This window comes from Acomys russatus, chromosome 5 (genome assembly GCF_903995435.1).
Source record: "Acomys russatus chromosome 5, mAcoRus1.1, whole genome shotgun sequence".
Classification (NCBI taxonomy): Eukaryota; Metazoa; Chordata; class Mammalia; order Rodentia; family Muridae; genus Acomys; species Acomys russatus.
Genome location: NC_067141.1, coordinates 56,912,538 through 56,929,659, shown reverse-complemented (window position 1 = coordinate 56,929,659; position 17,122 = coordinate 56,912,538). Strand labels below are relative to the sequence as shown.

At 40.3% G+C, this 17,122-nt stretch overlaps 1 protein-coding gene across 3 annotated transcripts in view; it reads right to left on the bottom strand.

The window, feature by feature from the left end:
- Positions 1 to 17,122, bottom strand: part of Exoc6 (exocyst complex component 6) — a 141,491-nt gene that overhangs the window by 28,132 nt on the left and 96,237 nt on the right. For 2 of the 3 annotated variants that reach the window (XM_051146401.1, XM_051146402.1), the window contains exon 20: positions 3,952 to 4,025. The exons of the other annotated variant lie outside the window; for it this stretch is intronic. In XM_051146401.1, coding sequence (XP_051002358.1) covers positions 3,952 to 4,025 — 74 coding nt within the window. The remainder of the gene's footprint in view (positions 1 to 3,951; positions 4,026 to 17,122) is intronic. 3 annotated transcript variants of the gene reach the window in all.

The window sequence follows — 17,122 nt, the reverse complement described above, 5'->3', positions numbered from 1 at the left end:
GATTTAGTGCCAGGACCAAGAAACCAGGGTGTTCAGCTGGGAGAAGTGTGCTTAGAAGCTACACAGGAGGGGCATTTTCAGCTTTTTCATCAAAGTGACAACATTTTAAAGTTTTTGTGACTAAAATACAGTCTTAGCTACCCAGGAAACGCACTTGTACTGGATATTTCATGTTTCCAGTGCTACTCAGTGAAATACTGCTACTACACTGGGAATGGGCCACCTCTGAATAGAATATTATAGACACAGTCATATCATGAAAGAGCTTTCACAGCTTAAGGGGTTTGTATATTGTCAAAAGAATGTCACAAGTTAAGCTCACATGATTGTTTTTAAAAAGTGGACTTTGAGGTTTTTGTTTCTGTTTTTGTTTTTTAAATAAAGGTGACACTGTGAGTGTATGAAATACCATCAGTTTGTGTCTTAATTTCAGACGGGAAGATGACAACTTTCATTTGTAAGAAAACTTTACACGTACAAATTGTGTTTAAACGGCTTGTTTAAACTGACTGGGGCAGCGCACCCCCATAGCAACACCAGGACAACTAATCCTCCACACTGTCTGTTAGGCTAGTGGGTCTTAAGATGTTGTTGAGATAACTGGCTTCCATTAGCAAGTCTGTGATTGGCAGGATGATAAAGTCTTTTCACTCACAGGTCAGCTATTTCCTTTTCTTTAGAGGAGGGCATTCCTGATGATCTATCTTTTAACTAGAGTCTCTTATTGAGTCCCAATTCTCTTGCCTTCAGCTTTGATATGGTTCTAACTTTCCTTTTGTATCAATTCATACTTGTCATCAACTCCTCTATTCAGCACAGCAAATATCAGGAGTTTGACCTCAGGGCAAAGCCCGGGTGGGCAGGTAAAATCTGACCACCGCACCGACTTCCTAATCTTTCATACCCAGCAATTCATGAAGCAGTATCAAATTCAAGCTAAAAACCAGAAGCACGACCCTTTAGACATACTATGAAAAGAGCCCCTTGCCTTTCTAAGTACACTTGAAAAGAACTGTCAGCCACTCTATTAAGACAGAAATGGATCACAGACCAGGGGTTGGGGGGAGAAGGAAAAGTGCAGAAACTCAACTAAAACATAAATAGAAGTGCGTGTACCCCTTTATGTTTGGCTATAAACTCCTTCACAAAAATGTGAAAGAGCATAATATCTATTTACGAAGTCAGACATAAAAGCACTTCCAAAACTTTAAGGCATCTATATTTAAATAATCAGTAACATCGGACAGAATGAATTTGGATCGCTTCATGTTAGGCGTTTGTTTCCAAGATCAATCTTATTTTTTGACATTTCTCATACTATACATTTTATGTTACTGAAAATTAATTTTAAAAGCAAATACAGTTAAATATAGCTACTTTTTTGAAATGATTAAATCTAAACCACTAAAATTTAACTGATGGTGAATGTGTTGTTTCTTTTCATTTTAGAGTATAAAAATATAGGAATTTCAATATTAAGAAAGAACAAAATTAACTGGGGTGTGGTGGCGCAGGCCTTTATTCCCAGTGCTTGGGAGGCAGAGGCAGGTGGATCACTGTGAGTTCGAGGCCAGCCTGGTCTACAAAGGGAGTCCAGGGGGAAACCCGTCTCAGAAAAAAAAAAAAAACACACAAACAAACAAACAAAAAGAACAAAATTTAAGTCCCTTTTAAGACTACAAAAAATTAACACAATAAACCTAACTGATGGGAGTTTTCTCTCCACTCATCTCTTCTACTGTATACTGACCACCATACGGTACAGTGGGGTTTAATGCTTCCACAGCTATCCCTGTACGGTAGGCACTTTAGCAACTCCCTATGCATACAGATCCCATGGTTATGCATATTCATAGTAGGAGTCTCACGTCCACTTGACTGTCTCTCAAACAGCTTTGATTTAAAGGGAAAGCTAACCAGGACTTAACACCTTTTAAGTGTACATATTTTAAAAGTATATTCAATTATGACTCAAGATGTTAACATTTATAAGTGTACTTTAATAAATAATCCCCTAGGGAGCAGCATGTCTCATAAAGTGGCCTTCCATGCTGTCAAAAATGACCCTTTGAAAGAAGGTACTGGGGTCAAACATATCTACACAAATGAAAGAACAGATTTTTTTTTTTTTTTTTAACAGAAAGCAAAGTTTGCTTAATACTTAATACAATGCAGAGGGCAGGAGAGGCCTGCTTCTGCTAGTAGTGGTTTTGTTTGTAGAGGGGTTGTTGAGGCAGGCTCTTGCTAAGATTACAGAAGTGTGTCACCTCCATGCCTTGCCTGTTTGTTGTTGTTTTCATCTTAAACCTAGGACCTCAGGTATGCTAGGACATGCTCTGTCACGTAAGCTTCATAGTTGTCCCCTTAGGGACAACACACCTGCAATTCCATAAGCTATATGGTCTTATTCATAATCCTACAGACTACATACTAGGTAATATGTAAGCTAGTTAGCACCATCTAAATTCAGAGGGATCAGAAAGTCTCCTGAACAGATTACTCTCATGTGGGGACTTTCCCCGGTCATCTCCTCTGGGTTGGAAAACATCTATGTCCTTCCAACACAGAAGCTTACCCAGTACACACGTGGTCTGAACCTACCTGAGAAACATACAGTGAAACCTAGTCCCAACTCACTGCAGCCTCAGCTTCCGTTATCTTCCTCTGAACAGATGGAACCAACGAAAGTCCTTCGAAAGAACCTGCTAAAATAGAGTCTCCCCAGGTACATGAAATAGAAGCTGCGTCTGACTTCCTGGTTTTCTGCTACCCTTCCCAACTTAGCACAGGCCAGAAAGAAGATGGTCCTTGTTCAAATACGACCTAACTAATGACTGTAAGCAGCAAAGGTTAAGCCAGACTTGAAACGTAGTGCTCACATCCCCAGGACTCAGGGTCTTAGGTTCCTGTCTCCTCCAAAGGAGCTTGAAACTCCACAGCATGAAGCTACCTTATGCTATTTGCTATCTACATCAATTACACTTCCTCACCAAGTCATGAACACGCAGGCACCAATACGCACTGCCTCTATTCGGCCTGTACATGAACAGCAAAAGGAGCTGTAACTGCAAACATTTATTGAAATTGGAACCGTAAATGTTCAAGCAGGTCTTTCTGCAAGCCTCAGTGCCATAAGGTTCTGCTCAGAGCCTGGGTGGCGCTTCACCAAGGGCTGCCTCCTTGCCCAGAGGGAATGGGCACCCATAACCCTGGCTGGTCAGTTCCTTTGTTCTAATTCAGTCTCCACATGGTCCCCTGCCAAGGACAGCAGTCACTCTCACTGTCAATCCCGCACTCCTGAACCCTCTAAGGAATCCCCCTGCCTCCACACCCTCTGAATCCCCAGCTTTACTAAGCCCCTTAATCCTAGGATTAAGAAAGAAAAAGAAAAAGGAGAAGAAAGAGGAAGAAAGGACTAAGAAGAAAAAACAAAGGAGACAGAAAAGGAAAAGAAAATAAAGACTACAACAGACCAGAAATGTCAAAATCAGAAAGGAAACAAAAGGCAGGAAGAAGAGCTCACTTTGGCACTAGACTTAGAGCATTTTTAACAGAAAAATATGTAAGAATGAATAATTAATTTTTTAAATCTAGTTTTATCCCTTTTTCTAGAGGCATACAAAATTTTGTAAAAGTTAACATTTATAAAATTTCAAACAAGGGGTGACTTTCCAGTAATAATTAATTTGCATTTAATTTGAGTTCTAACAATAATGTTAATATTGTTACTGATTTTATATGTTGCCACAAAATTATCAAAAATAAACAAATAATATTCTTATTGTGGGAATCCTCCATAAAGTTATGACACCAAATGAGCAAAAGTTTTGATATCTGCCAAGTACACAACAATCAAAAAAAAAGCATCTTCTAAAAACGTGTTTTCCCAGGCAAACAAGCACGCTGGTACCCTTAAGAAAAAAGACTATGGCAAGAGAAACTACTTCTTACCTGTCTGAGCTCAAGGAACGCCAGCTGCAGGGTGTCCCCTTGGAATCCCGGAACAGGCTCGGAGCTGGCAAACACTAGTTAACATTTAAAATTTTAGAAAATAGAAAGGAATTAGAACAAGATTGAAAAAATACACAAAAACTTAACTGCTACATTTCTTCTCATTACAAAAGCATTGTAGTGTTTGTATACAGCCACTTCAAAGAGCACTTACAGCCTTCGATTTCTAGGGGATATGCTCTCTGTACGTACTGCCACACCCACTTTAACGGCTCTAAACTTCTAACCTGCCACTTAATCTGCAACCTTTAATCACAATAAAAGATACAAGGGTTATCGTACACTTCAATCAAAGTAAAGTTTTTGGACTCTTTTTTGGCCTCAGGTGAATGACTACAGAAGCCCTTTGGAACTGTCAGTCCCACGGCTGTCAATGCAATTCAGAACAGCTGCTCAGCTACACAGCATACACATAAACATCTCACCTCTAGCTAACAAGAGGCCGAGGCCACGGTAAGAAGCCAGCTTTGCGTGCAGACTACACGCAAAATGTTTAAGCGGCAAAGTCAGGATGAAGTCAAGAAGTCTGCTCAAGTCACAGAGTCAGTTTTTTTCTTCAAAATGAAAGAACATCCTAAGACAAGATTTTTTTAAATGCAAGATATTTTTCAGTAATGTTTGTGCTTTAATGATTTTAATCCTAATAAACTGCTTAGGGGCTGAAGCAGGAAAACCGATGATAATTCAAGGCCTGAATGAGTTCAGAATCAGCTTGGACAACCTAGGGAGACCCTGTTTCAAATTAAATAAAAACAGGGGCTGGCATAGCTCAGGGGTAGGGTGCTTTTCCAGCAAACACAATGTCCTCAGTTAAATTCCAGTACCAACCCCCCACAGACAAACAAACAACAACCCAAAAACCAAAAACAAAAGAACTGCATTTTAGTTGTACTTTGTTTTAAATGAAAGATGATTAGTTCATTTTATTAAAAAGAGCTTCACTGTACGTGTGCGTACACACAAGTATTATATGAGTGTGGATGAGCTGGTGTGCATATGTGTGCACACGGAAACCAGAGGTCAGTATTGAGCGTCTTCTTCAATCACACTACACTTCTTTCTGAGACAGGGTCTGCTGGTGAGACCAGAGATCATCATTTGGCAGAAGTGCCTGACCAGAAAGTCCTAGACTCCTCCTGTGTGCCTCTCCAGCCTGAGGACAGCAGGCTCGGTTGCCAAGCTTGGCTTATTTAGGGGGAGCCATACACTTAACTTGTATGGCTAACACTTTCTTTACTGAGTTGTCTCCCAGCTCCAAAATTTTTTACCAATGTATATCTGTGCACCATGTGTGTGCCTGGTGCCCACAGAGGCCAGAAGAGAGTGTCAGTGCCCTGGAACTGGAGTTACAGACAGTTCGGAGCCACCATGTGGGTGCTGGCAACTGAGCCCAGGTCCTCCGGAAGAACAGCCAGTGTTCTAGCTACTGATCCATGTCTCTGGTGCCGCCATGAAAACTTTTGCGTGTGCATGTGTTCACACATACATGCCATGGCCTACACGTGGAAGTCAGGACAGCTTCCAGAGCCCACCCTCCCTTCCTTCCACCAATGAGTCCCAGGAACAGAATGCAGGCTGTCAGGGGTGGCGGCAACTGCCTTTCCCTGCCTAGTCAGCTCGCCTGCCAACTCTACCTTTCTGCACAAGTATCTGTGATCTCCTGCCCACTAATATCTCAATTTTCTTAGCAACACTGTAGAATGCCCACATGAGAACTTAACCAAGCCAGTACTTTAGAAGCTACTTATAATTCTGCCTATGTGGGTTGTAGAATGCCAAAAGTAAGTCTTAAGTTTAGCGGAATTTAAAAATAAAATAACAGTTTAGAAAGGCTCAACATTAAATAATTAAAAACAACTAAGAAAGCCTAGCACAGCCTAATCTACTTGGCATCTTTGGGGAATAAAAAGATCAAAGTGAGTTCTTGCTGCTCTTGAGATAATAATAACTTTACCTTAAGTATGAAAATTCTCTCATTTTCAGCATTTTGTGGAATGTACATCTTTTTTAAAATAAACTACTACTGAGAGTTTTTTTCTGACCTCCACTAAAATCTTTTTTCCATTTGTATTAAAAAACTCAAAAAACTCAAAATTCTTTGAGAATTATCATGCATTTATTCTGTCTAGCTTGTCTAGATTTTCTGCATTCTCTCTTGTAGTTTTCACATCAGTACTCACTCCCTGCTCATCTCTCTTGTTAATATTACTCCTCCTTAGCTCTTGAGCTGGTGACCAACTATAGGAGCCAGGCTCACAGTAACAGCAGGCAAGTAAGGGTACTGGCAAAGCACCCCCCCCCCATCACGCCTCCCTACGTCAGTCAGCCTGTCTCTGTCTCTGTCTGTCTCTCTGTCTCCCTCCCGGCTCCATCCCTCTTTTTTTCTAGATAGTGCTATCATATATTGTCATACTGGGCTCAATCTGTGAGCAATAGTGATCCTCCGGCCTCAGCCTCCCAAGCAACTAGGTGTACTGCAGTATAGATGAGCCTGGCTAGTTAACGGGCACCAAACCCCTTTGATATGCACCTTTTAACTATAACTAACCAAGAGGTGCCATCACTCCCCCCTACAAACATACTTCCTGGTCCTCTACTAGGGTCTAGGTTAAGACATGAAACAGATGATCAAACCACCTTTCTTGGGCCTTCTAGTACCACAAGACCAGTTTTTAGTAAGGAGGCCTAGCACTTTTCACTTGCTAGCGTACTTTACTCCCATCAGTGCTACCCTGCACAATAAAAAGTGGCATGCATCATACAGCGGGGCAACTCCTTACTATGTCCCAGATAACTGATTTTCTCTAATCCTACTAGACTTTAATTGAAGAATAATAAAATGTAGGGATGATAGGACAAAAAGTAGATTAGCAAATCTACTTCTCAACTTAATGACTTATTTCTTAGTCACAAGGTTATTTTTATTCACTGGTATAGAATTTCATATATTGATGCAAAATAAGTTTAATTTTTATATATTAATATAGGTTCAAATTTAAGATTATTCTTCACACATACTTACATTTTTCTACTCTCATATGAAATATTGTACCCATACAACTCAACTATAATACAAGATTTGCTTCCAATTCTTTGAAGATGCTATTGGAGGCTGCTTAGGATAATTAAGTAACACAAGTTAGTTGTTAGTTGATCAAATCATGGTCATGTCAACTAGTAGTCTACTTTTATCATAAGAATATACATCCTAGGTTTAACCTATAGATATGATTCTATATAAGTTAAAATAGTTATATAAGGTCTTCAAAAAGCTTAGCGACTCACTTGGGAGGCAGAGGCAGGCAGATCTCTGTGAGCTCAAGGCCAGCTTGGTCTAAAAAGAGAGTCCAGACCAACCAAGGCTACACAAAGAAACACTGTCTTGAAAAACAAACAAACAACCAAAAAAAAACCCAAAAAAACCCTCAGAGATTTACAGAATATGGCATTTAAAGATGTTTTTATTAATTAAAAGATTCTTTGACAATAAGACAGGTTAACTCCTGGCAACACCCAGCCTACCTCAAAGAAGATAATCAGCATCAATAAACTTCCTTATGGACATGGCTTTAAATGTGGCAAACCAGCCACTGGGCAAAATATCCTCATTTCTGCCACAGACAGAATTCTGCCTAAAAATGGGCAAGCTTAGATATAGGCAGAGTTGACGGCCAAACTCTACCAAGACAGGATAAGCAAGTCCTCAATAGTTCCTGCCTCATAACTACGTCTGTCAGATATATTGGACCGGAAGGCTAAAGATGATGCTCCAATGTTATAGAGGGTTTTGGGTGACTGCTCAGGCAGCAAACTGTCTCTGTCATCTTCTCATTTTAGAAGTTGCTAACCGCCCTTCCTGTTTACTCGGATAATTAGTTTTATCCCTTCTCAAGTGTCTGATGAAGTTAAAGACCAGATAGTTTAGTTTTACAATTAAGCTTAGTTGTTTAGGGGTTAAGATGTTTTTAGGTCTGGATACATGTTTTGAGTTGATAAACATGAAATATAATAGATATTGATTTACATTCAGAATTTTAGAGTCACCAAGTTGGGAAGATGTTTTCTTCAAGGTTGCCAAGTACAAATAGCCAAAATACTATGAATGTAACATTTATATAATTTCTGATTGTTTTGTGGTTCTTCTTGCTGTAGGTAGTTTATAGTATATGTGTGTAATAATATAAATGTATATATAAGAAAAGAAAAGTAATAAAAAACAAAAAAATTATATAATAGCCTGTTAAAAATAAGGGTCTTCTTAAGAGTGTAAAGAGATAGCCCACAGGTTAGGAGCACTTGTTGTTTTTACAGAGGACCAAGGTTCCGTTCCCAGCACCCACATGGTATCTAACAACCATCTGTAACTTCAATTCTAGGAGCTGACCACCTTTTCTGATCTTCATGGAAACAGGCATATACATGGTACACACAGACAGACAGACAAAATACTTATACATACCTCCCAAAATAAAAATCTTTTAAAAATGAGCATCTTTTAATTTAAAAACTACTTAGGATCACATAAGGCCTTCCTATAAGGCACAGAAGGCAGCTCAATTTCACTTATGCTTGCAATTGTAATATAGTTAATTCTCAGACTTATGGTCCTTCTGCCTCAGCCTCCCAGATGTGGGTATCAAGGGTGTGTGCTACCATCTCCAGCTTCATATTTTTTCTATGCTGAAAACAATCTGGACAGGAGAATTAGACCAGTGGTGGAACAGTTTTCAGGAGTGTACAAGGTCCTGATAAGATTCCTGGCACCACAAGTTAAAAAGAGAAAAAGAAAAAGAATGAATCTGTTCATTTCTTCCCCCTCAATTCTTGTTTAAGAGACAACACTTAAAAGTTCATTGGCCTGGCATTAAACCCAAGAATTTAGTGTCAAAATTATAATATCATAAATTTGTATAGCATTTTACAGCTCATAAAACACTGTCTCATATGCCATCTGCTTTGATCATTATAACAACTTACTTTGGCAAAGAGGGTACATGGATGTTAGCTTATAAAATCTTCGAAGCAAAGAGATACACCCACTTTGAACATCCCCACAGTCAGGTCCATTTCTTTGTTTTATAGCATAGAAAAATTAAAAGTAAAATGACTCGCCCAGGACCACACAGCTAAATTGGGCATCCTGGCATTTTATCCATTGGCCCCAAATCCAATTAAGAATTCAGTTTCTTGCTAACCAACATGCAGGCAGTTTATAACTCTCAGGGCTCTTTCTCAAATATTTTTTTAGGGACAGAAGGTGGTTTAGCAATCTCAAATCATGCAACACAGACAACAGTTGTAATAACAGGCTACTCAGCTTGATTGGCAGCTTCACACTTTTCCCTTCATTTCTTTAAAACTTAAATCCAGTAAACACTACAACCTCCCCCGAGTCTCCACTATCTTGCTCTTAGCTCAAGCTATCATCATTTCTTGCCTGGATTACTAAACACTCCCATCTGCTCTCTTGGCTGCTTCTCTTTCCTCTTCTTCCAGAGTGATTTATGTCAGATGTAATTGTTACTTGGGCATTTCAAAGTTTAGCCTCCTTTAATGGTTCCCCATCGCTCTCACAGTAAAACAAGACTAAGGTCTTTTACAAGTGGCCTTCGTCTCTCTCTCTGGCCTGATCTCTTAATACTTTCCTTAAACTCTTTCCAAACAAGGATGCCCAGCCTTCCTTGTGCACACCAGTCTCTTTTCATAAAGCCTTTGATCCTCCTGCCTGGAGCATTCTTCTCCCCTTCCACCTGTGCAACTCTTACTTTACCCTTCAATTCAATCATCACCTTCTGTGGAAGACTGCCATTATCCCTGGAGACTGTAAGCTGTTTCCTCTGTAACTTCCTGTATGAATCCTACCACAGTGCCCATTCTGCTGCCTTCTAAATGTGTCTAAGTTTTCTCCTAAAACCGTGAACTCCTTAACGATAAGAATCATATGTTCATTCCTAATTCCTATAAAATAATAAGCGTGCAACAACAGTTTCATAAGAGCACAGAGATAAAAGAAACAAGCAATAAACTCCATAGGAGGCCCAGTCTGTAGTTAACATTTTCTCTAGCTTGTTGGTTAGGATGACTGTGGTCCAACAGAACCTCGTGGGATGATGGGAACGGTCTTTAAATGCACTACAGAATAGATACTTTTGTTCCATAGCAATTTAAACTTAACAGCCACAGGTTGGGCAGTGTAGGCACAATGTCCTGTCATACTCAGGGTATTTATATCAGAATGACTGCGTGAGGATATTTCTAATGCATTCTTCAAAAAACTGAAATTTTGAGCTCATCTATTGAACACAAAGTTCCTGGGAAGCAGAGGTTTCTTTTACCTTTATATATCCTGTGTCTGGTGTACAGGAAGTACTAAACAAGTGTATGCTGGATGGGGGAATACACAGTCATAGACAATTCTTTGCCATCAATACTGACTCAGGACCCTATGAAGGACAGTATAATCTTTTATACACTGGTGGCTGTATTTTGAAATCCCCTGATGTATTCAAACTCCTTGGTTCATCCAGAGTGTCATATTTTAGGATTTCCTTGTTCTCCCTCAGGCAATCATTTAATAATAAAAACAGTAAGTGCGTATTTCCCTAGCATAGTATCATCTTTGTTACTTACTTATGCCTTCAAGTGTATTTTTAAAAGACATGTAATAAATATGATCTTCCAAAAATACTTTAATATAGTTTCTAAGCTTTAAAATTTTTAAGACGGTTATTCTTTTTTTTTTTTAAGATTTATTCATTTTATTTTATGTGCATTGATGTTTTGTCTGCATATATGTCTGTGAAGGTACCAGATTCCCCTGGAATTGGAGCTACAGACAGTTGTGAGCTGCCACGTGAGTGCTGGGAATTGAACCTGGGTCCTTTGGAAAAATAGCTCTCAACCACTGAGCCACCTCTCCAGGCCCTAAGAAGGCAATTCTAAATATCTCTTATATCATAATCTAAAACCAGATGGTGGTAGCATACACCTTTAATCTCAGCACTTGGGATCTTGGAGTTCAAGGCCAGCCTGGTCTACAGAGTAAATTCCAGGACAGCCAGGGCTATACAGTGAAACCCTGTCTCAACAAACAAACAAAACCCAAACATAATCTTTGCTGTCTCTACGTTGACTTTATTTTTACGTTCATTGTGAGTACATGTGTGTGTATGTGTACATGCATGTGTGGTGCATGTGCATGTATATAAACCAGAGGACAATTTGCAGGTCAATTGCCAACTCCAGTTTCTTCTCCCTTTCTCTTTAAACAAAAAACAAAAACAAAACTTGTCAAATTTTAAGAAAACTTCTTTTTACATTTTACTTGCTTATCTGTGTGTATGCACACATGTGCATGTACAGATGTATAATTCTTGGTAAAGCTGAGATTAAAATAGCTACTTGGAACTCAAATTTTGGGTAGGCTAAGTACCTGTGTGGATGAGTCATAAGAAGGAATGACGAACGGCACCATCTAGTGGTTTCCCTGATACAGAGACGCTGCTCTGGGTTGTCAGGATGCCTCTGATTTGTATTAGATTCCTAGTGGCTGGCAGCAGAGCAACCGAAGCCAGAAGAATATTTATCATCCCATTTTGATACAGAGTAATAACTAGTCCTCTCCATTTCCTGGAAAGAAACCTCAGCGCGGTACCCTCAATCAACAGCTGGAGCGCTTTTAAGTGTGAAATAAATCTGATCCAAACAAAGTAGCAACATTCACCGCCTTGTAAACATGACACTGACGTAGTCTTCTTCCTCCATCCCTATGACTTCCTCTCAATCTTCTTATTTGGGGACAAGGATCTGCGCCCAGGCTAAAAAGAGGTGATATCATGATCTTCACCAGCAACAAGAAGAATAAAGATTTCTACCACTAGCAGGCTTTGTTTGCTTGCTTTGTTCTCTTTAGCTTTTATGTGTTAAGTCTTTATTCAGAGTGATGAACTACTTGAGAGTTATTCATGCCCAATGACTAACCATCAAAATAGATGTCAGTCTGGGCACTCTGTTGGCACACCTGTAATTCTAGCTGGACCACAACTCTGAGGCCAGCCTGATGATGTAGTGAGACTCTGTCTCAAAGCAGAAAAGGCCAGGATGTCGCTCAGTGGTAGAGCACTTGTTGACCAGGCACAAGGCCCTGGGTTCAATGGCCAGGACAGAAAAGTAACTGCTAGCACACTTTGATAAAGCTTTTCTTTTCTTTGACCTCCTCTCTCCCTCCCTCTCTTCCTCCCTCCCTCCCTCTTTCCTTTCTTTCTTTTTTGTTTAAATTTTAGTTTTTCAAGACAGAGTTGCTCTGTGGAGCCCTGGATGTCTTGGGACTCTCTCTGTAGAGCAGGCTGGCCTTGAATGCAGAGATCCACCTATCTCTGCCTCTCAAGTGCTGGGTTTAAAGGTGTGTGCCACCACTGCCCAGATTGATACAGTGCTTTTCTAATCCCTATGAACTGTAGATATGAATTTAGCGATCATAAGCTCCAAAGATATGTGTGTAGAATACATGAAAATATGAATATGTATCTAGATTACATATATTTTATGGGGTAGAACGTGGTTTCCCGATGCTTTGGAAATACCAGATATTCTGTCAGAAGGTGAAAATTTTCTCAGACAGTTTTGTAACAACTTAGTAAGAGGATATATCTTTTTTTCAATATACTTCTATCTGCAAGGTACCTACAACTGAAGCATAACACACTAATAAGCACGAAAAAACCAGCTGTGCAGGTTTAGAATACCAGCCTATAACAAGCATGGGAAATCACCCTCAATCAAGAAGAATTTTATCTTGTTCTGTAAAAGGCTGAGATGTTCAATGTGGCTCTCAGAGGAGCTCAGCTCTGCAGTTCCCAACAACACAAGCCTAATTATCTTCCTTTTTCTGAACGTGTAGTTTCTAAACACACTAGTGCTGTGGTTATAATGGAGATGAGCAAGCACACCCACTCCAGTCATATGCTGGGCCTGCCTGACACTATGAGATCTCAGATCTGAGTGTGCCTGCTTTCTCAAACTATTAATTGCTTTTACAGGATTCAGCAATTTTTAATATTTGTTAATGAAGTTACTGACTCCTCACTGGGCTTTAACTGCAAGAAGGTAAGGATGAGACCTGTCTTGTGTACTACTGTGTCTTCTAAATACCAAGTACCTACAGATGTGGAGGAAGCAGGTAATACCCACAATGCGCCTCAGTGTTCCACACCCTTCATATTCCTTAAGACTTAGGGCCTCTCCTTCTTAATTGGAGTATCTGTGAAGTCCTAAACTCTAAACCCTGTGTTCTAGGGAGATCCTGAGGCTTCCTGATAACTGGATCAGAAGCAAAGTTCAAACTGGAACTGAGTGTGAAGCCAGCCTGGGCTACACAGTAAGACCACTGAGAAAAGGGATGAGTGTAAGGTCAGCCTGGGCTACACAGTAAGACCACTGAAAAGAGGGAGGGATTCCTCCAAACACACAGAAGTTCTTCATACGTTCACATACAGTTCCATGTTCCTGCATCCAAAGAGTTTAAAACCAAGTTTGTCTCAGTATTGCTACAAAAAGTAGTAAAAAACTAGAACAAGTTAAAAACAAAAAAAAACCTGACAGAGTGAGAAAGAAAAATTAATCTCACAAGGAAACAAAGAAATCCTGACTGTTTAGCTCCAAGCAATAAAAGGTCACTTATCTGCAGTTATGCAATGTATCAAGTGGTCAAAGGGGAGTCATCATCAGCTACGTTTACATCACGGAGTTAAATGGTCCGATGTGAAGTGCAGCAGGACCAGGTGGTTACAAGCCAGGACCCCAAAAGTGATGTGCAGGTCATACCAACTTCCTGGTTTAGTCATTTGTTTTTCTCCTCAACAAAAATAAACATTTACAGACTTTTCACTATGAGCGCATCACTGTGCAGCTTTCCTAAAATTTCCATAGGGGAGGAATAGAATTTAATTAATCTATCCTGAATAGCTAAATCCTCCGTGTTTTCCCCCTTTCACACCCTCTGCTGATTACAGGATATATTCTCTAGGTCTCTTTCACTGTCAGTTTCAACTCTAATCATCTTAATCTAATCACATTCAAATAATTCACTAATTTCATATATTTCCCTCTTCCAAAATATCTGCAATCAATTTTCTCAGGTTTCTATTTTCACTTCCTAATATCAGGTTCAGTTTATCTTGGAAAAGGAAAAGTCCTCCCGCTTTCAACCTGCCCCCACCCGCACCCCGGTCCAGTTTAATTTCCATGTGACACTAAGGTTAACTTTTCATGATGCAGATTTCATCAAGTCTTGATTTAAAAGCGTCAGTGAGGCTGGAAAGATGGCTCAGCAGTAAAGGCACTTGCCACGGCTGGCAACCTGAGGCTGGTCCGTGGGACCCACATGGAGAGAAGACAGAACTAACTCCCCTGAGTTTTCCTTTGACCTCCACCCACATGCAAAACACACACACACACACACACATATTATTTTTCAAGACATGGTTCTCAAGGAACTTGGGAGCTCACTGACTCTGCTAGTCTGGCTGCAAGGTAAGCGGCAGGAACTGCAGATGTGTGTTGCTGTGCCCAGCTTTTCCCATGGGTACTGGCAGTAAGAACCCAGGTCTGTCCTCATGCTTGTAGACTGTGCCAACTCTCCAGTCCCATCATAAATGGATTTTAGAATGTCATAGCTTTGATTATTTCAAAGTATGTCCTGGCTAAGAAGAAAAGATAGTTTGACCTTTGTTTTGTTGTTTCTTTTTAAAACACTGGAGGTTTCACTATGTAGCCTAAGCTGATCTTATAGTTGTGACAATGCTCCTGCCTCAGCTTCCCAAATGCCCGGATTAGAGGTATGTGCCACCATGCCCTCAGTCTAAGCTTTGTTAATAAAGTACACATATAGGACTTTGTGCTTGACAGCCCAAGTGTATATTACAATAGTACCCTTAAGCCATAAGATAGGGCATCAGATAGTGGCCATGAAGAGAAGAGAGTCAAATTAATGGGGAGAACACTTAAGAGGATAAAGAGCAGTTTTCATCAAATTAACTTGGGGGGTGAAGGTTTGGTTTTGATTCATGACTATAAGCACATATGCCACAGAAAGCTGTCAGTCTCCCAAGTGACCAATTGAGGAGCAGGAGGCTGCGGACAACTGGAATCTAGTCTGCATTTCACTTGAGCAGCCAGCCACATGCTGTGCAAGGAGCTGGGTCCACCTGGAAGAGGGCAAACTTTCTCTACCCACATAAAGAAGACAGCCCTTGGGTGTTTTCCTTTTGGTAAGAACATCCTTTGCAAAAGGACCCAATATAGACTAGTGGTGCCTCCAGGCTTACAGCAGAACTGCTCACCTAAAGAGAAGTTGAGAGAGCGAGTGGTTCAGGTCAACTTCAACGGAGTAACGTGTGTTTCACGGAAACACATTTCCTGAAGTAAAGTTAATCCCTCAAACCGGATGCCCAAGGCAGGGCTGGACCTACACAACAGGGCCATCTACAGCACAGTATGCAGCTCCACGCCTGCTCTTGTCTCCAGAGCCAGACGACCTCAGCACGCAGGAGCGTGAGCACATGTATGCCATGACTGTGTTGGGTGGGATAGTCCAGTGACTGCTTAGCTTCTGTGATTCTTTACAAACCTGCCTGCACTGCTTCTTCATATCCCAGGAGAACGCATGGTGCTTAGACTGCCGTAACCTCACTAAGCATTGCAGCTGCCCCTTCCTTATCTAGCCAACTCTTCTTTTCCTGTCCCAACATGTAAACAACATATATACTACATTAATATTAAAAATCAGCTTTACCTTTACAAATTACTTTCCCCTAGACTTAAAAAGTGACTAATTAAAACATGATTTAAAACCTAATTTTTGAATTCTCTTAACATATTCAAAATATTAGAGAAAGTTTCATTTCACACAATTAATACACATAGCAATCACTAAAAGTGGCAAATGGGTAAGAGTGCATACTTTTTGTACCAGAGAAAGTATGAGAGAATTCACCATTATGTTTATATTTATAAATTCACTGTTTCAAGTTAAAAGACACCTTTTGGAAAAGAATATTTAACACTGGAGGCAGTAAAATAAACACAAAATAATTTATATTTGTTCAGCACGTACTGAATATGTGATACTGTGTTAAGAAGTAATAATTACAGGGCTTCCATGGAATGGCTTAGCAGGCAAAGGTACTTGTTATCAGACGTGATGATCTGAGTTCGAGTGCTGGAACCAACATGGCAGAAGGAAAGAATTAGCTCCTGTATGTTGCTTTCTGGTTGCCACATGCATGCCGCTACTGCATATACACATGAATGTACACACATACACACACACACGAATGCACACACATACACACACACGAATGTACACACACACGAATGCACACATACACACACACATGAATGCACACACATACACACACACAAATGTACACACACGAATGTACACACACACGAATGCACACACACACACATATGAATGTGTACACATACATACACTTTACAATTAAAATGTCAAAAGGGACAAGAAAAACATTAATGACCACAGTAGTTATGCCTGATAAGCTTTAAAGGGCAGAAGCCAATCAAAGGCAGAACATTAAAGGTAGCAGAAATGGTGTGGTCTCTTCCTATCACATCTCTGGGAGATTAAAAAGTGCCTTTCATCACTGACCAAAGGAATGAGTAGAAGTGGGAAGTGAGGCTCAGGAGGCGATGCCTGAGGTGGGGCATAGCGCCTGCTTCTCTGCAGAAACCAGAGGGACAGCAGACAGTCGCATCCAGCAGCACATGTCACCAAGAACAACCTAACCAGTGAGAGGGTTAACTACCAGTTATTATTAACGTTTATATTGATTTGTTTTGGGGGTGTATACAAAGGTGAGCAGGTGCTCACACCACCACACACATGTAGAGGTCAGAGAACAACTTGTAAGCTTTAGTTTTCTTCTACCATGTGGGTTCTGGGAATGAACTCAGGCTTGGCAGAAAGTGACTGGCTAACAGTGAACCAGCTAGCTGGCAGCCACACAAAAGACAAAATAATACAAAATGAGTCAAGAAATATTTGTGTAAAATATTGACATAAGCAATCTAACGACCCCAAAACACAACTTCT